Raw genomic sequence first — 24026 nt, forward strand, 5'->3', positions numbered from 1 at the left:
CAGCCAGAAAGGGGCAGATGGTTGTGATCTTAGGACTGGGTATGGGATCTGGAACCCTGTGTCCTGCCAGCCACCTCCTCTTATGTCTCCCAAACTCTCCCCTGACACACATACTCGCCCTCTATTATCTGAGTGCCTAGGCCCTCCTGGATGTGTGCTCTCCCCAGATCCACTGGTCTTTGGATAGCGCTTCTCTTTTTCTGCACCCATCTCCTCCACCCTGCTTAGTCTAGACACCCTGTCCACAAGACACCACCTAAGACTCTCCTTCCAAGATCCTGTTCTCAGGCCTTTCCCCAGTCCAGGTCACCAGCACACTGCAGCCTGGACATCCAGAGGCCAAAGTGGAACTCCCTGTGTGTTCCCCAGTGCATGTGTCACCTCCCCCCACAGATGTCCAGACAGCTCAGGCCCAACACCTAACAAATACAACTGCTAATTGTGAAAATTGATAAGGGGAAACCTCACTGATGTGGAGTTGGGAGGCCTGCGGGGGGAGCTCTCATGTCCACCTCTCTCCTGGTCAATTGCAGACGCCCACAGGAGGAGGACACCTTGCAACCCTATTATTTTGGCTACTTTACCACCCAGTAGGAGGGAAGAGTTTCTGCTGCCCTAGCAAAAGCCCAGGGAGGCCACCGGCATGAGCGGGCTTTGCCCGAGGCCTTGGCGGCCAACTCCCGCCCGATGCAGCCCGAAGGCCCCACAGAGTCGCTCCCCTGCTGCCCAGGATCAGAGACGGGACATTCACGACGGCCGCGGGCGTACAGGGCAGAGAGCTGGGGCTTCTCCGACTCCCATGCCTTCCCCGCTCGCGTTTCTGCCGGCCGGGTAGCCTCCTGGACGCTGTGCGCAGCCAGTCAGCCCTGCGCGGACAAGACGGCAAGATGCCAAAACCGTGGTCGGACCCAGCCTGCACTGCAGTTCCGGAAATGCCCCTCCCCTGGGCGATCATTGGTCAGAGTGTGTACAGCTCGCCCAGAAATGGCCCTCTCCCGGCTTTTCATTGGCCAAATCTGGTGCGCGCGCTGACAACACGGCCACACGCACGGCAAATGTCTTTCTGAGTAATGTAGTTCGCGTCGCGTGATCAGTGACGCGAGGTGAGCAGTTCCTGGTCACCTAGGCAACGGCCAAGCGACCCCGCTACTGGCTAATGGAAATAAGGTCATAGTCGAAGGGCCCTGAACCAATGAAGGCTCAGAGTACGTCTCCGCGGGGGCACCGAAGGTTGGGGCCGGACTTCCGTCGTCGCCGTGGAGTCTTCAGGTTGCCCCTGGTGGGTGGGTCTTCAGGTGGCCGTTGGGACCCGGAGAGGAGCGCAAGGGAGAAGGGCTGCACCGGTCACTACGCCTCTGCAAGCACTTGGCCCGCGGCTAATGGCTCCTCTTTCCTGAGCCTCTGTTTTCCCGTATGTGGGACGGACACAAGAGTTTCTACACCCCGCCTTCCTCCCTGGGTCCCGGGAGGCTGTTTCCGTATCCTCGGGCGCATTTTGTACCGGGAAAGACTAAGGCCCTGAGTGCGACTGTCAGCCCGCGGCCACCCCGCCCGGCGAGGGTGAGGAGGTTGGGATGAGCCCTCAGGGCCCGTCGCTGTCGCTGCCTTGCATGGCCCTGCCCAGCCCACAGGTGCCTCCCGGGCCGGCAGCCTCCCTGACGGAGCCGGCTCAGGTGAGTGGAGGGGGCCCCAAACGCTCACCAGCTGGACGTTCTGCCGTCGTGAGCCGGGAGATCAGGCATAGGGAATGGTGGTGTCCTGGATTCTTCGCCTACACGTGAGTCTAGGGCCCTGGGAGTCAGTGGCCACGGGAATTCAGGCCAGAGGTTGTATGGAGTTCACGTTTTTGGAATGCTAGGGGATAAGGTCCCAGACACAGGGACCAGCATGTGCAAATTGCGTGGAGGTGAGTGGAAGATGTAAGTGGACAGGGAACTGCAGGTAGAAATAGAGAGCAGGGGGACCGGCGCCAGGCCTGGAATGGCAGGATGAGGAGTTGGGCGTCTGTGCTGAGCATGGTGGAAGTCATGGAAAGTTTAGAACAGAGGAGGGCGGTGTTCCGACTCAGGTCTTAGCAGCCTTCTGGATGCTGTAAGATCTGAAAAATCAAAAGTTAGCGTAAGTACAGCCATCTTAAAGGCTTAAATACCACCCCCTAACCTAGAAAGAGGAAAATTATTAGAATCTTGAAAAACAAGTTAGTCAGCCAGTGTTAAATGTAGTGACCTTTAGTTAGCTGACCTCAAATCAGTTAATCATACACACCAAGCTTATCTTGCTAGAAGCACCCTAAACATTCCGAAGGTGATCTTATCTAACCAGACCCCAGGATGTGGCGCCAGCCAAAGATTTATGTGTCTATGAAAAAACACTGTATTGTGATTGTAGAAAATGTTGCCCCCTTTGAAAATGCTATAAAACCTTCTGGCTTTGTGTGTTCAGGGTCCTGGTTGAGACCCGCTGTGTCGGGCTGATGCTTGGACCCCCGCTAGCTAGTTCCTGAATAAATTCCTCTTGCTTGTTGCATCAAGAGACGCCTTTCGTGAGTGAATTGGGGCGGCGTCCTCCTCAGGGAGAATCCAACATTTGGGGGCTCGTCCGGGATCATGCGCTTCCCCCGCTTCACTCCCGATGTCGCTCTTGGAGGAAGAGGTAAGATTAGTGGCGCCTTGAGTTGTCTGTGTTCTGTCTTCTGTTTTTCAGCGAGACCGGTCGGAATTCTGAAAGGGGGTACCCACTGTCTGGCAGTCGTCCCGATCCCGTAAAGGGGTCGAGACCGCGGTCGGTAGACGTACTTAGAGCACCGCAGGCTGCAACCCTGGGGGACGCCTCGGGGAGAGTGGAGGGCCAGGGACGCCTGGTGGCCTCTCACCTGTTTTTCGGGCAAGGTGAATCTGATGAGATAGGGTTGATTTTCGGGCGCCAAGAGTATCAACCCTCCGATTCCTTTCGGTTTCTGATTGAAAATCTGAGGAAAACAAGGAGCGGCCGCCGTGTGTCTAATCTGTGTGTGTCTCTGTTTTTTGTGTCTTTCACGTGCCTAATAATTGTTATACTGACAATGAGACAGACTCAGACAACCCCCTAAGTGTGTAAATGAATATATCTTTCTACCTCCGGACGGTATTAATGAAATTGATTTAAAGACAAGCGCTGGTGAAAATTGAGTATTCTAAAACTTCCAGAAAACCTGATAAAAAAGTGTTAAGCATTAATGCTAATTTGAGTTTGCCTAAGGCGGGCATGTCTTGGTAGTTGTCGGCTGCCTGAGTTTACCTAGAGTCATTTGAGTCATGTTATCTGCTAAATCTTTTAAGAATAGAATGCTTAGAAGCTTGGCTTTGTCTAGTGTTCAGTGGGGGTCTTGTGAGTAGGCTAGCGTAGTTGTTGCAGGTAGGTGAGCTGGATAAGTGTGGCAAGTGAACACCTTTTTAATTGTGTGTTGCAGTGTGTATGCCTACCTGCAGCCTGAGAATCTTTGTAGTAACTTAAAGCCTTAGAGTTTTGTTAAGTTGAGAAGATGTGCTCTGTGTTTGCTGGGAGATTGTGCTGTGAAGCTCATGGTTGCAGAAATTGTAGAATGTGTTTGTAAGTTTGTCGGTCTAGAGGAAATGTTAGTTTGACAGTTTGCAGTGTCCTGCTTCTCAGTGTTCACTAGAAGTTAAAGTTTCTAATGGTTTTAAGTTCTAATTAAAACTACTCAAAGTAATAAAGAAAACATTTCTCTATGCTAAAAGACGTATGTTTTAATAAGAAAAAGTATAAAGAATGAAAACTCTTCTGCATGCTAAAGAATGTGTTTTGTGATAAAAGAAAGTAACTTTGTTCTAAAGTATAGCTATTTATTTAAAGAGAGACAAAGAGAGAAAACAGCGTGGTGCCTTTTGTTGTAGAAGATCCGCTCAGCCTATTGCTTTGGGGGGAGGGTCAGGATGTTTAGAGAGAAAGTGAGATAAACCCAGTCAAGCCGCAGGCAAGCCCAGGCATAATTCTCACCGGCTTATGTGCTTGGGACCATGGGGCAAATGAAGAATAAATTACTATATTCTTACAGATATAGTCGTGCCTAGTGAAATTAAAGCAAGTGAGTCTTGATATCAAGTGCACAGCAAAATTAAAATCTCGTGTAGGACCCCAACCTCCCTGAGAAATAAGTTAGCCTAAGAGTGGCCATCTTGAAGCCAAAAAAGCCATTCTGATATATGACTCAGAGGGAACAACTGAAACCAGGTAACTCCTCTGGAAAAACAGGTTAATCAATCATGACTGCTGGCAGCGCTAACCTCTCGGTTAGTTAATCATAAATGCCGACCCTACCTTGCTACACCCCCAGGACGTGGCACTAACCCAGAAATCGTAGGTTTGAAAAATTACTGCCTTTGTAGTATTGTTATCTTGCTATGTAGTATTGTTATCTTGTTATTACAAAATAATCTGTAACCATAGTAATTCTCTAGGGCTGAATGCCTCAGAAAATCCTATATAACCACTTAGTTGTAAGTGCTCAGGGTCCTCGTTGAGACCCGCTGCGACGGGCTGACTTGGACCCCAACTAGTTGGCTTCTGAATAAATTCCTCTTGCTTGTTGCATCAAGAAACGTCTTTGGTGAGTGATTTGGGGCGGCGCCTTCCTCAGGGGAATCCAACACTCGTTTCCAGTTAAACAGTTTTCTTAGTCTGCTCTTAATGTTGAAAGATCACAGCAGTTTCTCATGCTTAAAGTCTCAGTGAGTTGCCATGAAATCGTAATGTTAAAGGGACTAAAAGCTAAAGTTTGTTAACAACTGTGTAACCTTTATTTGCCTTTGAAATATTTTGTTATTGAAAACGATTGCATGGCATGAGAAATTGAATTATTCCATATATTTTTATAAGTGGAAAAATCTCTAACCAACAAATAATTAAAGTTGTTAGTGATTGTTTTCTTAATTTATCCTAAGCAGAATGGTAACAAAGCTTTTTTCAGCTGATTAAATGCACTTAGTTAACAAACCAAAATTTATTCTTAAAAATTAAACTGTGTAGAATCTAGACAAGATTCTGTTTCTCCCAGAAAAACAGGTTTCACTGTAAAAGTTTAGATGGACGAACGTGTGACCACTTTTGAGAAAAGTTGTAATAGATTTTTTTGAGAACCACCAGGTCTTCTTGTTTAATTTATATGCTGTGGATATGTTTGTATGTTTTAAAAAACATGGAGGACTCCATATTTTTTTAATGCAAATGATCTTATAAGCTGCTATGCAAATTCTATTAAAAGCTCTATCTACTACTAAGGAGTAAAACATTCTTGAAGCTTTCAGAGAAGACCTGTAGACTTAAGGACTTTCTCTGCTTTTTTGTATCTGGTCTTAGACACTTATGCTGAGTTATGTTCTTATTATTTTCACTGTTTGTAAGCTATTGATTGTAAGCCAAAGGTCATCGTTTCTCAGTCCCTAAATGAAGAAGTAAAATGCCTGATCTCTTTCATCTCAAAGCATATTTCTGGTCATATCTGAATATCTGTGTGAAGGAAAGAGACATTTAAATTTGAGATTCTGCTTAAACTTTTAAGTTGAATTTGACTATAGCCATATTCATTCTTTGTATGTATCTCTAACAGGTCTTTTGTATGCCTGGTGATATTATACTCTGCCTTGAGTTTAGACAGTTCTTTCAGCTAAATGTGAATTCTTATTGTAGCTTTTTTTCCCTTCCTGAAGATGAAAGCAGAGGAATCTACCATCCGCTACCATTCTCTCAAGAATGCTTGGTAACCTAGAATTATTTTGACTTTCTATATATTGTCTTTTAAAACTGACAGCAGCAGTCTCCCCTGCTGCCCCACCTTTTTAAGGTATCTCGTTTACTGTGCTGGGTATATAGACAATAAATGTGTAATGATAGACAGTTCTAATAGAATTAATGCAAAAAAACTGCTTTTACCTCTAGTTAACTCTGATATTTTCCAGAGGGCCCCTGGAACATGTCAGAAGAATTTTTTCTCATTAGAGAAAGTATTTGACTAATTTGGCTTATTTATCTGATATTTATTTACCAGGAAAGCACTGTCAAAGAGAATGATGCTAAACTTTGTTACTGAATGTTTTGTATTACAGAAATATCAGAATTTCCTTATGTCAACTGTTTTACAGTAAGCTCTCATCAGATCTTTAACCATTGTCATTTGTAAGTCTTTGGTCATTTATAGTATTATCCCTAAACTGGTAAAGAACTAGATTTCAGCAGAACAGGTATTAGTTACATAAGATTACATAAACTAAAGAAAATGATTTTGTGTCTTTTTGTTTCAAATGTTGCTGGTAAAGTGTTTTAACCTTGTTCTCTTAAACTGACAACAGTTTAGTAAATGACTATCTTTATGAGCAGAATTGAAACATCCTTCTCTCTACTTGATCCCTCCAGAGTTTAAAAACTTTCAGTGACTGTTTTTGTATTCCATGGCAGTATGTTTATTTGCACGAGTTCAATAAGAATCTGCTTTCCTTGTGAGAAGACTACTTAAGAACACTGGTTATACTACCAGGGCTTTGACTGGAATGTCGTACCTGAGAGACATGTGTATAGACTCAGATGTGAACAACTTTAAAGAACTAAGATTGACTTTATAAAGCCAACAAAGCCCCTTGGAAGAACTGGCCTGGTACCTTGCTTACAGAGTTCCCAGCAGCCTTACCAGGTGAGTAAAGAAAGTCACTTCCTGGCAGGTGCAGAGACCTCGAGAAGAGAAGAATTCATCCAAATCTACAGGTACTGCAGGCAAAGCCTGATGGCAAGTCTAGCTTGGCTGTCTGGCCTCAAGAGGCCTTTAAAAGTTCAATCTGAAATTCCTTACAAAAAGTTCCAGCAAAGCATATTTAAAAGAGCCTGTGTAATCAATTGCTCTTCTTGCTGCACCTGTGCAAATAATCAAGCCAGCTGTTAATTATTTTCTTAACCTAGTTACTTCTAGTAAAAATGAGAGTGATTTTAGAGAGAAGTATTGTTTCAATAATGCAGCCTCCTTCCAGAATAAAAAATCCAACTCCAGATGTTGCTACATAACCTAATAACACAATTTGTTTTATCTTGCCTAGAAGCCACAAAACTGCAAATAGTAATAGAAATGAAACCCAGAACAGAAGCGCCAGCCTTCTGAGGCCCCCTCAACTGACCAGTGATGGAGACCTAGCTGCACCCTTTACTGCGCCCCCTTCTCAGCACGAAGCAGCCAGAGCGGTCATCGCCCCTTTTCCCTAGCAGCAGCTAGAGTCTCTATCTGTAGAGGAGAGAATGAGACCATACCCATAGCCTTCCCTGGTAAAAACAGGTATTTAATCCCTCCTCCCGAGGGATGGTGGGCTTGTAATACTGGACTAACCCCATGTGTCTCCACTTCCGCCTTCAACTCCTCCCGTGACTTCTGCATTATAGTCCAACTAGTACCTAGACTGATGTACCATGATAATTCATCATTCATAACAGAATTTGAGTCCAACCAGAAGTTTAGAAGATAGCCAGTCTCGCTGACCTTAGCTGTGTTGTTAGAGATAAGAGTCGCAGCCGGAGTGGGAACGGGGGCAGCCGCTATTGTCCAAGGGAACCAACATTATGAAAGACTAAGGACAGCTATTGATGAAGACCTAAAGACCATAGAGCAATCCATTACAAAACTTGAAGAATCTCTGACTTCCCTCTCTGAGGTAGTCTTGCAGAATAGACGAGGGCTGGATCTGCTGTTCCTAAAAGAAGGAGGACTGTGTGCAGCTTTAAAAGAAGAATGCTGCTTTTATGCAGATCATTCTGGAATAGTAAGAGATTCAATGTCAAAGCTTAGGGAAAGGCTAGACCAGAGAAAGAAAGAACGGGAAGCCGGCCAAGGGCTATTTGCATCTTGGTTCACTAGATCCCCGTGGTTTACAACCCTGATATCCACTCTGGCTGGGCCCTTACTCATCCTTGTGTTGCTCCTCACTTTAGGACCCTGCATATTAAATCGGCTGATAACTTTTGTTAGAGAAAGAGTGAGTGCTGTTCATGTGCTGATGTTGAGGCAACAATATCATTCACTCACCCCACAAGAAGATACAAACATTCCATGATTGGAATGCCCCTGAAGAGAAGTGGGGAAATGTAGGATCTGAAAAATCAAAAGTTAGCATAAGTACAGCCATCTTAAAGGCTTAAATACCACCCCCTAACCTAGAAAGAGGAAAATTATTAGAATCTTGAAAAACAAGTTAGTCAGCCAGTGTTAAATGTAGTGACCTTTAGTTAGCTGACCTCAAATCAGTTAATCATACACACCAAGCTTATCTTGCTAGAAGCACCCTAAACATTCCGAAGGTGATCTTATCTAACCAGACCCCAGGATGTGGCGCCAGCCAAAGATTTATGTGTCTATGAAAAAACACTGTATTGTGATTGTAGAAAATGTTGCCCCCTTTGAAAATGCTATAAAACCTTCTGGCTTTGTGTGTTCAGGGTCCTTGTTGAGACCCGCTGTGTCGGGCTGATGCTTGGACCCCCGCTAGCTGGTTCCTGAATAAATTCCTCTTGCTTGTTGCATCAAGAGACGCCTTTCGTGAGTGAATTGGGGTGGCGTCCTCCTCAGGGAGAATCCAACAGTGCGAGTAGAGAATAGTCTGGGGGTTGGGTGTGTGTGCTGAGGTTAGACAGGAAAGCCGTCGAGGTGACTGCAGCAGTTCAGGCGTGTGCTTTTGGTGCTGGATGTGAGGGGTGCCTGTGCAGGCAGGAGAAACCGTTGGCTCCAAGATCTGCTTTTTTTTTTTCGTACCATTAATCTACAATTACATAAAGAACATTATGTTTACTAGGCTCCCCCCTTCACTAAGTCCCCCCAACAAACCCCATTACAGTCACTGTCCACCAGCGTAGTAAGATGCTGTAGAATCGCCACTTGGCTTATCTGTGTTGTACAGCCCTCCCCGTGCCCCACACCCCCAGATTAAACATGCTAATCATAATGCCCCCTTCCTTTTTCCCTGCCCTTTTCCCTCCCTTCCCATCCATCCTCCCCAGTCCCTTTCCCTTTGGTAACTGTTAGTCCATTCTTGGGTTCTGTGATTCTGCTGCCGTTTTGTTCCTTCAGTTTACCTTTGTTCTTATACTCCACAGGTGAGTGAAATCATTTTGTACTTGCCTTTCTCCGCCTGGCTTATTTCACTGAGCATAATACCCTCTAGCTCCATCCATGTTGTTGCAAATGGTAGGATTTGTTTTCTTATGGCTGAATAATATTCCATTATGTATATGTACAACATCTTCTTTATCGTTTCATCTACTGATGGACACTTAGGTTGCTTCCATTTCTTGGCTATTGTAAATAGTGCTGCGATAAACATACGGGTGCATCTGTCTTTTTCAAACTGGGCTGCTGCATTCTTTTTTTTTTTTTTTTGAAGCTTGTATTAAAAGTTTAATTGACTGAACAGTCAAAACAATTGTGGGTGAGGAAAAGAAAGAAGTATTTTCCTCCATAAACCTTTCCTTAGAAAAACCAAATACAATTTATAACATTTGATTCCTATGCTTTTTTGTCATTCAGAAATTATGCATAAAAAGGAGTTTATTCTTTTTCTCTGAATTTCTAAGTCTAAGATAGTAAATGGTTCCTGAAAATAATCTTTCTTAAGATTTAAAAGAAACAGATAAAGAGAAAAAAGATGGCTAAGAAGAGAGATGGTGACAGATCAAGCTTTTTATACCATTATAATTCTCCTTTCCACAGTTACTAATTTAAATCTTTAGCAGTAACACATTCATTTCTATAAATACTATAGTGACAGAGAGGAAAAAAATGGTTTATGGAAACACATGCACCAGCATAAAGCTAGTGTATTACAGGAATAAGCCTGCTTAGTGCATAGGTAATAATCGAGAGCTGGTTGTCCTCCGTAAGAAAATCAAAACGAATACACTGTTACATGACCTTATTTAGAGTCCCAGGTAGTATGTCCAGACATAGGAAAAGCATCCTTTCAAGATAACCCTTCTAAAACAATTTTTTAATTACCTTATACTTCTTTTTTTTTTTGGATCCCACTTTTATTTTATTTATTTATTTATTTATTTATTTATTTATTTATTTATTTTATTTTGGTATCATTAATCTACAATTACTTGAAGAACATTATGTTTACTAGGCTCCCTCCTTCACCAAGTCCCCCCCACAAACCCCTTCACAGTCACTGTCCATCTGCGTGGTAAGATGCTGTAAAATCACTACTTGTCTTCTCTGTATTGCACAGCCCTCCCCGTGCCCCCCACGCACTATACATGCTAATCCCAATGCCCTCTCTCTTTTTCCCCGCCCTTATCCCTCCCTTCCCACTCATCCTCCCCAGTCCCTTTACCTTTTTTTGTCTCTTTTTTTAAATTTATTTATTTTTATTTTTTTGAAGAACATTATATTTACTAGGCTCTCCCCTACCCCACGTCCCCCCCACAAACCCCATTACAGTCATTGTCCATCAGCATAGCAAGACGCTGTAGAATCACTACTTGTCTTCTCTGTGTTGCAAAGCCCTCCCCTTTCCCCCACCCCCAACATTATACATGCTAATCATAATACCCCACCTTTCTTCTTCCCTGCCCTTATCCCTCCCTACCCTCCTATTCTCCCCAGTCTCTTTCCCTTTGGTAACTATTAGTCCATTCTTGGGTTCTGTGATTCTGCTGCTGTTTTGTTCCTTCAGTTTTCCTTTTGTTCTTATACTCCACAGATGAGTGAAATCATTTGGTACTTGTCTTTCTCCGCTTGGTTTATTTCACTGAGCATAATACCCTCTAGCTCCATCCATGTTGTTGCAAATGGTAGGACTTGTTTTCTTCTTATGGCTGAATAATATTCTATTGTGTATATGTACCACATCTTCTTTATCGTTTCATCTACTGATGGACACTTAGGTTGCTTCCATTTCTTGGCTATTGTAAATAGTGCTGCGATAAACATAGGGGTGCATCTGTCTTTTTCAAACTGGAGCGCTGCATCCTTAGGATAAATTCCTAGAAGTGGAATTCCTGGGTCAAATGGTAAGTCTATTTTGAGCATTTTGAGGAATCTCCATACTGCTTTCCACAATGGTTGAACTAATTTACATTCCTTCCCACCAGCAGTGTAGGAGGGTTCCCCTTTCTCCACAACCTGGCCAAAATTTGTTGTTGTTTGTCTTTTGGATGGTGGCAATCCTTACTGGTGTGAGGTGATATCTCATTGTGGTTTTAATTTGCATTTCTCTGATGACAAGTGATTTGGAGCATCTTTTCATGTGTCTGTTGGCCATCTGAATTTCTTCTTTACAGAACTGTCTATTCAACTCCTCTGCCCATTTCTTAATTGGATTATTTGCTTTTTGTTTGTTGAGGTGCGTGAGCTCTTTATATATTTTGGATGTCAAGCCTTTATTGGATCTGTCATTTATGAATATATTCTCCCATACTGTAGGGTACCTTTTTTGTTCTATTGATGGTGTCCTTTGCTGTACAGAACCTTTTCAGCTTGATATAGTCCCACTTGTTCATTTTTGCTTTTGTTTTCCTTGCCCGGGGAGATATATTCATGAAGAAGTCACCAATGTTCACATCCAAGAGATTTTTACCTATATTTTTTTCTAAGAGTTTTATGGTTTCATGACTTACATTCAGGTCTTTGATCCATTTTGAATTTACTTTTGTGTATGGGGTTAGACAGTGATCCAGTTTCATTCTCCTATGTGTAGCTGTCCAGTTTTGCCAGCACCATCTGTTGAAGAGACTGTCATTTCCCCATGGCTCCTTTATCTTATATTAATTGAGCATATATGTTTGGGTTAATGTTTGGAGACTCTATTCTGCTCCACTGGTCTGTGGCTCTGTTCTTGTGCCAGTACCAAACTGTCTTGATTACTGTGGCGTTGTAGTAGAGCTTGAAGTTGGGGAGCGAGATCCCCCCACTTTGTTCTTCCTTCTCAGGTTTGCTTTGGCTATTCTGGGGCTTTGGTGGTTCCATATGAATTTTTGAACTATTTGTTCCAGTTCACTGAAGAATGCTGTTGGTAATTTGATAGGAATTGCATCTAATCTGTATATTGTTTTTGGCAGGATGGCCATTTTGATGATATTAATTCTTCCTAGCCAGGAGCATGGGAAGAGTTTGCATTTGTTAGTATCCTCTTTAATTTCTCTTAAGAGTGTCTTATAGTTTTCAGAGTATAGGTCTTTCACTTCCTTGGTTAGGTTTATTCCTAGGTATTTTATTCTTTTTGATGCTATTGTGAATGGAATTGTTTTTCTGTTTTCTCGTTCTATTAGTTCATTGTTAGTGTATAAGAAAGCCACAGATTTCTGTGTGTTAATTTTGTATCCTGCAACTTTGCTGATTTCTGATATTAGTTCTAGTAGTTTTGCAGTGGAGTCTTTAGGGTTTTTTATGTACAATATCATGTCATCTGCAAATAGTGACAGTTTGACTTCTTCTTTACCAATCTGGATTTCTTGTATTTCTTTCTTTTGTCTAATTGCTATGGCTAGGACCTCCAGTACTATGTTGAATAACAGTGGGGAGAGTGGGCATCCCTGTCTTGTTCCTGATCACAGAGGAAAAGCTTTCAGCTTCTCGCTGTTCAGTATGATGTTGGCTGTGGGTTTGTCATATATGGCCTTTATTATGTTGAGGTACTTGCCCTCTATACCCGTTGTGTTGAGAGTTTTTATCATGATTGGATGTTGAATTTTGTCGAATGCTTTTTCAGCATCTATGGAGATGATCATGTGGTTTTTGTCCTTCTTTTTGTTGATGTGGTGGATGATGTTGATGGATTTTCCAATGTTGTACCATCCTTGCATCCCTGGGATGAATCCCACTTGGTCATGGTGTATGACCCTTTTGATGTATTTTTGAATTCAGTTTGCTAATATTTTGTTGAGTATTTTTGCATCTACGTTCATCAGGGCTATTGATCTGTACTTTTCTTTTTTGGTGGGGTCTTTGCCTGATTTCGGTATTAGGGTGATGTTGGCTTCATAGAATGAGTTTGAGAGTACTCCCTCCTCTTCTATTTTTTGGAAAACTTCAAGGAGAATAGGTATTATGTCTTCTCTGTATGTCTGATAAAATTCCGAGGTAAATCCATCTGGCCCAGGGGTTTTGTTCCTGGGTAGTTTTTTGATTACCACTTCAATTTCGTTGCTGGTAATTGGTTTGTTTAGATTTTGTGTTTCTTCCTTGGTTAGTCTTGGAAGGTTGTATTTTTCTAGGAAGTTGTCCATTTCTTCTAGGTTTTCCAGCTTGTTAGCATATGGGTTTTCATAGTTTTCTCTAATAAGTCTTTGTATTTCTGTGGGGTCCGTCATGATTTTTCCTTTCTCGTTTCTGATTCTGTTGATGTGTGTTGATTCTCTTTTTCTCTTAATAAGTCTGGCTAGAGGCTTATCTATTTTGTTTGTTTTCTCAAAGAACCAGCTCTTGGTTTTGTTGATTTTTTTCTATTGTTTTATTCTTCTCAATTTTATTTATTTCTTCTCTGATCTTTATTATGTCCCTCCTTCTGCTGACTTTAGGCCTCATTTGTTCTTCTTTTTCCAATTTTGATAATTGTGACATTAGACTATTCATTTGGGATTGTTCTTCCTTCTTTAAATATGCCTTGATTGCTATATACATTCCTCTTAAGACTGCTTTTGCTGCATCCCACAGAAGTTGGGGCTTTGTGTTGTTGTTGTCATTTGTTTCCATATATTGCCTGATCTCTATTTTAATTTGGTCATTGATCCATTGATTATTTAGGAGCATGTTGTTAAGCCTCCATGTGTTTGTGAGGCTTTTTGCTTTCCTTGTACAATTTATTTCTAGATTTATACCTTTGTGGTCTGAAAAGTTGTTTGGTAGGATTTCAATCTTTTTGAATTTACTGAGGCTCTTTTTGTGGGCTAGTATGTGGTCTATTCTGGAGAATGTTCCATGTGCACTTGAGAAGAATGTGTATCCTGTTGCTTTTGGATGTAGAGTTCTATAGATGTCTATTAGGTCCATCTGTTCTAGTGTGTTGTTCAGTGCCTGTGTGTCCTTACTTATTTTCTGTCTGGTGGATCTGTCCTTTGGAGTGAGTGGTGTGTTGAAGTCTCCCAAAATGAATGCATTGCATTCTATTTCCTCATTTAATTCTGTTAGTATTTGTCTCACATATGTTGGTGCTCCTGTATTGGGTGCATATATATTTATAGTGGTTATATCCTCTTGTTGGACTGAGCCCTTTATCATTATGTAATGTCCTTCTTTATCTCTTGTTACTTTCTCTATTTTGAAGTCTATTTTGTCTGATACTAGTACTGCAACACCTACTTTCCTCTCCCTTTTTGCATGGAATATGTTTTTCCATCCCTTGACTTTTAGTCTGTGCATGTCTTTGGGTTTGAGGTGAGTCTCTTGTAAGCAGCATATAGATGGGTCTTGCTTTTGTGTCTATTCTATTACTCTGTGTCTTTTGATTGGTGCATTTAGTCCATTTATACTTAGGGTGATTATTGGTGCATTCAGTCCATTTATACGTAGGGTGATTATTGAAAGATATGTACTTATTGCCATTGCAGGCTTTAGTTTCGTGGTTACCAAAGGTTCAAGGTTAGCTTCTTTACTATCTTACTGTCTAACTTAACTTGCTTATTGAGCTATTATAAACACTGTCTGATGATTCTTTATTTCTCCCCCTTCTTATTCCTCCTCCTCCTTCTTCATATGTTGGGTGTTTTTTTCTGTGCTCTTTTGTGTTTTCTTTGACTGCTTTTGTGTTTAGTTGATTTTATTTTTTGCCTTTCGTTAGTATTTGGTTGGTCTGCTTTCTTTGCTGTGATTTTATTTTCTCTGGTGACATCTGTTTAGCCTTAGGAGTGCTCCCATCTAGAGCAATCCCTCTAAAATACCCTGTAGTGGTGGTTTTTGGGAGGCAAATTCCCTCAACTTTTGCTTGTCTGGGAATTGTTTAATCCCTCCTTCATATTTAAATGATAATCGAGCTGAATACAGTATCTTTGGTTCAAGGCCCTTCTGTTTCATTGCGTTAAATATATCATGCCATTCTCTTCTGGCCTGTAAGGTTTCTGTTGAGAAGTCTGATGGGTTTTCCTTTGTAGGTGATCTTTTTTGTCTCTCTGGCTGCCTTTAATACTCTGTCCTTGTCCTTGATCTTTGCCATTTTAATTATTATGTGTCTTGGTGTTGTTCTCCTTGAGTCCCTTCTGTTGGGAGTTCTGTGTGCCTCTGTGGTCTGAGCGACTATTTCCTTCCCCAGTTTGGGGAAGTTTTCAGCAATTATTTCTTCAGACACTTTCTATCCCTTTTTCTCTCTTCTTCTTCTTCTGTTACCCCTATAATGCGAATATTATTCCGTTTGGATTGGTCACACAGTTCTCTTAATATTCTTTCATTCCTGGAGATCCTTTTATCTCTCTGTGCCTCAGCTTCTCTGTGTTCTTGTTCTCTGGTTTCTATTCCATTAATGGTCCCTTGCACCTCATCCAGTCTGCACTTAAGTCCCTCCAGAGATTGTTTTATTTCTGTATTCTCCCTCTGCACTTGCTCCTTTAGCTCTTGCATATTTCTCTGAAGATCCATCAGCATGGTTATGACCTTTATTTTGAATTCTTTTTCAGGGAGATTGGTTAGTCTGTCTCCACAGGTCCTCTCACAGGGGTTGTCTGGACTATTTTGGACTGGACTAAATTCTTCTGCCTTTTCATGGTGATAGCGGTGGCTGTAGGCCGGTAGCACGTGTGTCAGCTGGGAGGACCAAGTCCTTTCCTGCTTGCTGGATGCCTTGCCCTCCTCTGCTGCCTGTGTGGGTTACCTGCACTCCTGGGGCAGCCTCCGGGTTAATCCCCTAGCTGCTGTGGGCAGGGTCTCTGTCAGAGTAGCGCGGAGTCCTGCGGAGAGTGGCAGGTGTGCCCTCCTGTGAAAGTGGTGCCCCTGCGGTGCAGCTGTGTGCCAACAGTGGCCTTTGGGTCTGGCCCAGGTGGCTGTGCGCTGGGCTGAGATTCTGGGTGGCTTCTGGGGGCACGGCTGCTGCTGGGGTGCTCCTCCGCCCCTGCCGGCATGCGCGGGCCACTCCCGGGCCGCTCTGTCGCCGCCGCTGCTGGCTCATGTGTGCCGGTCCTGGGCTGCTCAGGCACAGCCACCACAGGCTCATGCGGGCTGCTCTGTCGCCGCTGCCGGCTCACGCGGGCCAGCCCCGGGCCACTTGGCCACTGCTGCCACGGGCTCACGTGGGCTGCTCCCGGCCCCTCTGGTGCTGCCGCCCCCGGCACACACTGCCGCTCCCGCACTACTGGGCCAGTGTGTCGGGGTCTGCGTCACTTGGGGGAACGACTGGCAGGCTGCTTATATGAGGGGCTTCAGAGCTGCGCTGCCTCCCAGGGGGTTAGGTCCCCTAGAGTTCCCCGGGATTCCCAGGTGCTAGGCTGAGTGTGCCGGGACTACTTCGTCCAGCTGTGGGGTCCCTGTCCCTTTAAGACTTGCAAAAAGCACCTGCTTTTCTTTTGTCTCAGGGGCACCAGTTGTGGGGACCTGCTTGCAGGTTTTGCTTTTCTATTTCTCTAATATCCAGCACCCCGTGCATCATGTGTCTGCACTCCCGGTGCGGATTTCTAGAGCTGGTTGTTTAGCAGTCCTGGGCTCCCTCTCCCTCCCTGCTCCGACTCCTCTCCTCCCTCCGGGAACTGGAGGAAGGGGCGCTCAGGTCCCGCTGGGCCGCAGCTTGTATCTTACCCCCTTCGCGTGATGCTGAGTTCTCTCAGATGTAGATGTAGCCTGGCTGTTGTACTGCATTGACTGGTGTCTCTTTTAGGAATAGTTGTATTTGTTGTATTTTCAAAAATATATATGTTTTTGGGAGGAGATTTCTGCTGAACTACTCACACTGCCATCTTGGCTCCCTCCCTCTCAGAGGTGTTTTTGAGAATCCTAGATCTGCTTTTTAAGTAGGGTGGACTTGATTTCCTAATGTGGGGCAGTGAGATATCCTGATAGGTTTTTCAGTTGTGGGAGTTGGTGTAAGGAGTAGATTTGAGAGGGAAGTTAGTTGGGTTTTGGCCATATTGTATTTGAGATGCCAGAGTGACTGCCAAATTGAGGTGCCAAGTGTGCTTTATGCCAGGTCCAGGCTGGAGAAAAAGGAGGTGTGGAGGCTTGTGTGTGGTCACTGTGTGTGCAGCTGTGGGTTGGGTTCAGAGTAGTGACCAATCCTTTGAGCAGAGAATAGGCCTGGGATGAAAAAATGAAGCATAAAAGTAACAGGTAGAAAGACATTGGAGCCGTAGTTAGACTGGTATACTTCTCTGGCTCAGCAGGTGTTGTGGCCTCTTCCCTGGGACTCTGGGGGCTTGTCAGGCTGGGGAGTAATGGGAAGAAGGGGTCTGCCTGAGCAAGGATTCCCCAAGCCAAGGGTCGAGGTCAGTAGGTCTGGGATCTGTGTTTTAGGAGTGAGGACAACTATGGCTGGTGAGGGGACAGCATGTACACGGGGCAGAGGGGGGAAGGAGCAGAGAACCTCACTCTTGATTCTGGGGTGCTGAAGGTTGGAGCAATGAGGCTAGGAGGCAGGCGTTAGTAAGAAGGGTTATAGCTGCTGCCTCTGGCAGTGAGGTTTTTTTTTTTTGCTATCTGGGGCAGGCCAGGATCAGTAATAGATCGTCATTGCCCTTTTCAGGTATTCCGTGTGCGTATTGGGATATCAGGTTACTGGGAAGTGCCTGTGGTGTGGACAGGGAGAAAGGCAGTGGTACAAGAGGTCGTGGGGAGCAGAGATTTGGGGCAGGGTGTCCAAAAAGTGACATGTACAAAGTAAGGGAATGTGAGCCAATGGACCCACGACCCTGAAGGGGTGAAAGGAGAGTCAAAATTTTCTTATATCCAGGAGGTGTGGTTTGGGGACAAAGGGAAATTGGCCCTTGTGTGGGGAGTTGGTGTAAGGAGTAGATTTCAGAGGGAAAATAAAGAATTGGGAGGGGGCTACTGCCTGCAAGCCGACACCTCAGACAGCACCCGTCTGCCTGGAGCTCCTCTCACTGGATTGGCCTGAACACAGTGGCCAGCAGGACTGTGGAGAGAGAGGGGCACCAGTGCCAGGGCCTAGCATCCCTTCTGAGGTGGAGGCCTGTGGGGACGGGTTAGAGGAGAGGAGGGGCTCATGAGAAGAGGAGATGCCAGTGGTAGATGTGACAGAACTTTGAGTCACAGGTCAGGAGCTTGAGCGTGCCCATCTGACTGTTGTTTGTTTTTTAGCCCACCTATTGGTCGCCTGGCTCAGCTATCCCGTTGTTGCAGACCCCAGTGACCTTCAAGGATGTGGCTGTGTACTTCTCCAAGGAGGAGTGGGGAATCCTTGACACAGCCCAGAGACGCCTGTACCACAGTGTGATGCTGGAGAACTTTGAGCTCATGACCTCACTTGGTAGGGCCCCTATGTCCTGCCGCAGCATATTGGCCAGCTTCTGCCCTATTCCTTTTTCCTGTAGAAAGTTCTGTTTGTCATAGAGTCAGACTATGGTTACTGCTTCCCTCCGAGTTTTCCTGTTGCAGGTGCTGTGGGTGCTGGGACCAGGCTGTGTGCATTCCCCCCATCTCTCTCTGAGCAGCCTCATGAACATCCCTAATAGGTGTTGCCCAAGGGACTCATGGCAGTAGAGGGATCAGGCATCTCTGGTCATCCTGACAGATATCACCAAGCATGACCAGTTCCTGGCTGGGTGGCTCAGTGTGTGGCTGAGCTGAGGCTTTGCCCCTTCTCCCTGAGACAGTTTGTATTTTTATTTTTTTTTTTTTATTAAAGTATCATTGAAATACACTCTCATGAAGGTTTCACAAGAAAAACCATGTGGTTATTACATTCACCCTTATTATCGAGTCCCCCCCCATACCCCATTGCAGTCACTGTCCATCAGTGCAGCAAGATGCCACAGAGTCCCTATTTGTCTTCTCTGAGCTGCACTGTCTTCCCCTTGACCCTACACACACCATGTGCACAAATCATGATGCCCTACAATCCCCTTCTCCCTCCCTCCCCACCCTCCCTTCTCCACCCTCCCCTTTGGTAACCACTAGTTCCTTCTTGGAGTCTGTGAGTCTGCTACTATTTTGTTTCTTCAGTTTTGCTTCGTTTTTATACTCCACAGGTGAAGGAAATCATTTGATATTTGTCTTTGTCTGCCTGGCTTATTTCACTGAGCATAATACCCTCTAGCTCCATCCATGTTGTTGCAAATGGTAGGATTTGTTTCATTCTTATGGCTGAACAGTATTCCATTGTGTATATGTACCACATCTTCTTTATCCATTCATCTACTGATGGGCACTTAGGTTGCTTCCATATCTTGGCTATTTTAAATAGTGTTGCGATAAACATACGGGTGCATGTGTCTTTTTGAATCTGAGAAATTATATTCTTTGCGTAAATTCCAAGGAGTGGAGTTTCTGGGTCCAATGGTATTTATATTTTTAGTTTTTTGAGGAACCTCCATATTGCTTTCCACAATGTTTGAATTAGCTTACATTCCCACCAGCAGTGTAGGAAGGTTCCCCTTTCTCCACAACCTCGCCAGCATTTGCTGTTCTTATTCTTTTTGATGCTGGCCATCTTAACTGGTGTGAGGTGATATCTCATTGTGGTTTTAATTTGCATTTCCCTGATAATTAGTGATGTGGAGCATCTTTTCATGTGCCTGTTGGCCATCTGGATTTCTTTGGAGAAGTGTTCCCTGAGACATTTTAAAATATATAATAGATACACCAAAAAGTTTACTGTTTAAAGTGTACAATTCACTGATTTTTAGTATGTTGACACAGTTGTATAAATACCACCATAATCTAATCTTAGAATGTTTTCATCACCTAAAGAGAAACTTTGTACCCATTAGTAGTCATGCCCCATTATCCCTTATTCCTTCGCCCTCATCCACTGGTAACTGCTAATCTACCTTATGACTATATAGATTTGCTCGTGCTAGACATTGCATATTAATGGAATTATATAACATGTTTTTCTTTGGCTGTCACTTGGCATAATGTTTTTGAGTTCTATCCCACATACAAGTGTCCCATTTCTTTTTGTGGCCAAATGACATCCCACTGCAGAGCTGTGCCGCTATCTGTTTGATCCGTTTGTCAGTTGGCGAGCAATGGCTTGTTTACACTTTTTTGCTGTTATGAAAAATGTTGCTGTGAACTTTCACATACAAGTTTTTGTATACACAATGTTTTCATTTCTCTTTGGTAGATATATAGGAGTGGAATTAACAAGCTGTTTTCCAAATGGGCAGCACCATATTACATTCCTACTGCCATGTATGAGTGTTCCAATTTCTCTACTTTTTTATCAGTACTCGTTATTCTATTTTCTTTAGCTATTCTCATGGGTGTGAAATGGTATTTTATTGTGGCCTGGATTTGCATTTCTCTAATGACTAATGATGTTTAACAATTTCATGTGCTCACTGGCCATTTATATGTCTTTTTCTGAGAAATGTTTATTCAAGGCCTTTGCCCCATCTCTTCATTCTTGTCCCAGTAAGGACCTCCTTTTCTCTGGCTTGGCTGGGCACAAGTGGGCCGTTCTCCTGCACAGTGGTCCTTCAGTCTCATTCTGGCCCCGTTGGCCTGTCAGCAACCTCTTGAACACACTCCTGTATGTGTCAGTCGCACATTTCTAATGAAGTCAACCCATTCCACTAAGTACAACACTCCGTTAACAAGAAATTTTTCTGATTTCAGGTTGTTGGCATGGAGTAGAAGACAAGGAGGTCCATTCCAAGCAGGATGCTGCTGTGGAAAGGGTGGTCAGGATCCCTAGTGCATATCCTTCTACCCAGAGGGCAGACAATTGTGACATGTGTGGCCCATTCTTGAAAGACATTTTGCACCTAGAAGAACACGAAACAACACATCCTGAGAAGACCCCCTATATATGTGGAGCATGTGGAAGAGAATTTTGGTTTCGTGCAAACCTTCACCAGCACCAGAAGGGGCATGATGGAGAGAGGCCCTTTAGATGGGACAAGAATAGGGACTTATTTATGAGGAGCTCTGTAGTCTTCCTGTCAGAGAAGCCCTTCATTTGTGGGGACGGTAGTAAAGATACCTCAGACAGCCATGATCTCCTCCACTACTCAGCCATTGACAGTAGTGGGAAGCTATATAGCACAGAGTGCAGGGAAGCCTTCCCGCACAGTTCTAATCTTGGACAGCTCCCAAAAGTCCATACCATAGAGAAGTTGTTCAAATGCAGTGACTGTGGAAAAACCTTCCAGAAGAGCTCCACCCTCCTCAACCACCTAAGGACTTACTCTGTAGAGACACCATTTAGATGCCCAACAGTTGAAAATTCCTTAGAGGATAAATTAACCTTTGTTAATCACCAAAAATTTCACACTGCAGAAACATCTCATGTGTGTAGGGAGTATGATAAAGTCTTTAGTCACCCATCTAAACAGAGGAAGCACCAGAAAGTTCATGCTGGAGTAAAACATTATGAGTGCAGTGACTCTGGGAAAACCTTTAGTCACAAACTCACACTTGTTCATCACCAGAAAAATCATACAGGAGAAAGGCCTTATGCGTGTAGTGAATGTGGGAAAGCCTTCAATAAAAGGTCACATCTCACTCGGCATGAGAAAATTCACACTGGAGAAAGGCCTTTTGAGTGCAACAAATGTGGAAGAGCCTTCAGCCAAAGCTCCGATTTCCTTCGGCACCAAAATGTTCACACCCAAGTAAGACCATATGGGTGCAATCAGTGTGGTAAGGCTTTCAGCCAAAACTCTGCTCTCATTCAACACTGGAGAGTTCACACTGGTGAAAGGCCTTATGAGTCCAGTGAGTGTGGAAGAGCGTTTAACAGGAACTCTAATCTTGCTCAACACCAGAAGGTTCACACTGGAGAACGGCCTTTTGAGTGCAGTCAATATGGGAAAGCCTTCAGCGATAGCTCCACCCTTACTCAGCACCAGAAAGTACATACTGGGCAAAGGCCTTATGAGTGCAGTGAGTGTAGAAAAGCCTTCAGCCGCAGGTCCAAACTGATTCGACACTGGAGAGTACACACTGGAGAAAAGCCTTATGAGTGCAGCGAATGTGGGAAAGCCTTTGCTCACAATTCCAGTCTCACTGAGCACTGGATAGTTCACACAGGAGAAAGCCCTTATAAGTGTAGTGAATGTGGAAAATTGTTTAGCCAAAACTCCACTCTTATTAAGCATCAGAGAGTTCACACTGGAGAAAGGCCTTATAAGTGCAGTGAATGCGGGAAGTTCTTTAGCCAAAAATCCATTCTCAGTTATCACCAGAGAGTTCACACTGGAGAAAGGCCTTATGAATGCAGTGAATGCGGGAAAGCGTTCAACAGGAACTCACACCTGATTCGTCACCAGAGAGTTCACACACAAGAAAGGCCCTATGAGTGCAGCCAATGTGGGAAAGGCTTTAGTGAAAGATCCACACTTGTTCGACACCAGAGAGTTCACACCAGAGAAAGGACTTATGAGTGTGGCCACTGTGGGAAAACCTTCAGCCGCCTCTGCAACCTTGCTCAGCATAAAAGGATTCATACCTGAGTAGAGCCTTATGGAAATGGTTTTGTGAGAAAATCTCCACCAGGTCAAACTTCATGTAGCAGAATACCCACAGAGAAATTATCTACATGTACCACTAATCTGCCTTTTCTGAGCAGACCAGGAACCTAGGCAGAGCTATCTCTCCACTGGAGCATAAACATCTTTCCAGCCTGCTTGAATCCAAATATTTGCAGCGATCATCTACATATGCAAGGAAAAAAGAGCTACCTTCCTAGAATGAATCAGGATTGTCCTGGGCCAATTGGAGTGGCTTTATTCCCATTATCACTGGGTTAGGGAATAAACTGACCCTGTTCCAATCAGCAGGCTTTGAGGGATGTCCAGTTTGGGCTTCTCAGGAAGATGCATGTTCCTTATGAATGTCGTCAAGTCTGCATGTAATTCCAGTGGTGTGTCCAGTAAGCCCACAAATCACCCTCCCCTGAAACCACTAATCTTGGTCTGCCCAATATTGCATAATAAAGACCTTATAAGACATGTCACCTTTAGTCTTGGGGGTTGTGGTGTGGTAGGTTGAGAGAAGATATGGGTAGAGTTGGGGAATGGCTTATAGAGGGCACCCAAAAGTATGTGCCTCAGGTACTAGAAATGCAGGGAGTTGCTCTCCTATTGTGGCCTACTTTGCATTGCTCTCTGAAGGACTGGGAAAAACAGGCTTGTGGAGTGAACATTGTGGCCTATGTTTCAGAGCTCCTGAGGGCCGAGAGCTCACCCTGAGGAGGGAAGGTACTACTTAGCAACACGAGAGTGGACTGTTGGGTTAGGAGGCAGGTCCTTACTTCCCAGGGAGAAGTCTGGGCTCCCCATCTGACAAGTTGTCTTCTGGTTCCTAAAAGAGATGACCCTGAGAGACCATTAGAGTCTCAGTGGGTACTATATATGGATAGAGAAGCACTGTGTGTGGTAAGGGGAAGTCAGACAGTAATAAACTATAGGCCTATGCCACCTTGGACAGAATAGCAGCTGCAGTTATCCGGTATGCAGGGTGAAGCAGGTATGATGATACCTGCAGGGGCCATGTGGGAGCCATCATTATTACAGCAACACAGGCTGTGGAGAAGACTGGCAACCTAGAGGGGACTTGGCTATTCTAAAGGTCCATAAAAAAAAATTCTGGATGACTATGGCCAAGTGGGATAAGAGTATGCAGAACTCAGGACGTTCATGTATCCTCACTGGGCAGTTCACCTCATGGCTGTCACTGCATAGGTAAGAACCTCCAACACCAAGAGAAGACAGAGCTCGTGGTCTGCAGAGTGGTTTGTGTGTAGCCAGGTTTCTTGAAAATTCACAGCCATGGTCTTCATTACTCCACTTCTGATTGCCCCCAAGCAGATATGTACTTTTTTTTTCTTTTTTTTTTAATGTTTTGTTCGTGATTTATTTTCTAGTCATTTTCTTTTTTTTTTTCCATTTGTATTTTTTAA

General features: G+C 44.1%; 1 protein-coding gene across 8 annotated transcripts; it reads left to right on the forward strand.

Moving 5' to 3' along the window:
* The first annotated feature begins 1115 nt into the window (after positions 1-1115).
* On the forward strand, positions 1116-23081 carry LOC108393734 (uncharacterized). Of its 8 annotated transcripts, XM_073225312.1 has the most exons (5): positions 1116-1777; positions 7080-7312; positions 18257-18425; positions 19147-19237; positions 20741-23081. In XM_073225312.1, the coding sequence occupies exon 5, from the start codon at positions 20857-20859 to the stop codon at positions 22576-22578; it is 1722 nt and encodes a 573-aa protein (XP_073081413.1). In that variant the 5' UTR covers positions 1116-1777; positions 7080-7312; positions 18257-18425; positions 19147-19237; positions 20741-20856; the 3' UTR covers positions 22579-23081. The 8 variants fall into 8 exon arrangements, with proteins under 8 accessions (XP_073081413.1, XP_073081410.1, XP_073081407.1 ...); XM_073225309.1 differs by lacking the exon at positions 19147-19237 and having other exon boundaries at positions 1117-1777; XM_073225306.1 differs by lacking the exons at positions 7080-7312; positions 19147-19237 and having other exon boundaries at positions 1117-1777.
* The last annotated feature ends 945 nt before the right edge of the window (positions 23082-24026 follow it).

Source organism: Manis javanica, chromosome 17 (assembly GCF_040802235.1).
Source record: "Manis javanica isolate MJ-LG chromosome 17, MJ_LKY, whole genome shotgun sequence".
NCBI lineage: Eukaryota > Metazoa > Chordata > Mammalia > Pholidota > Manidae > Manis > Manis javanica.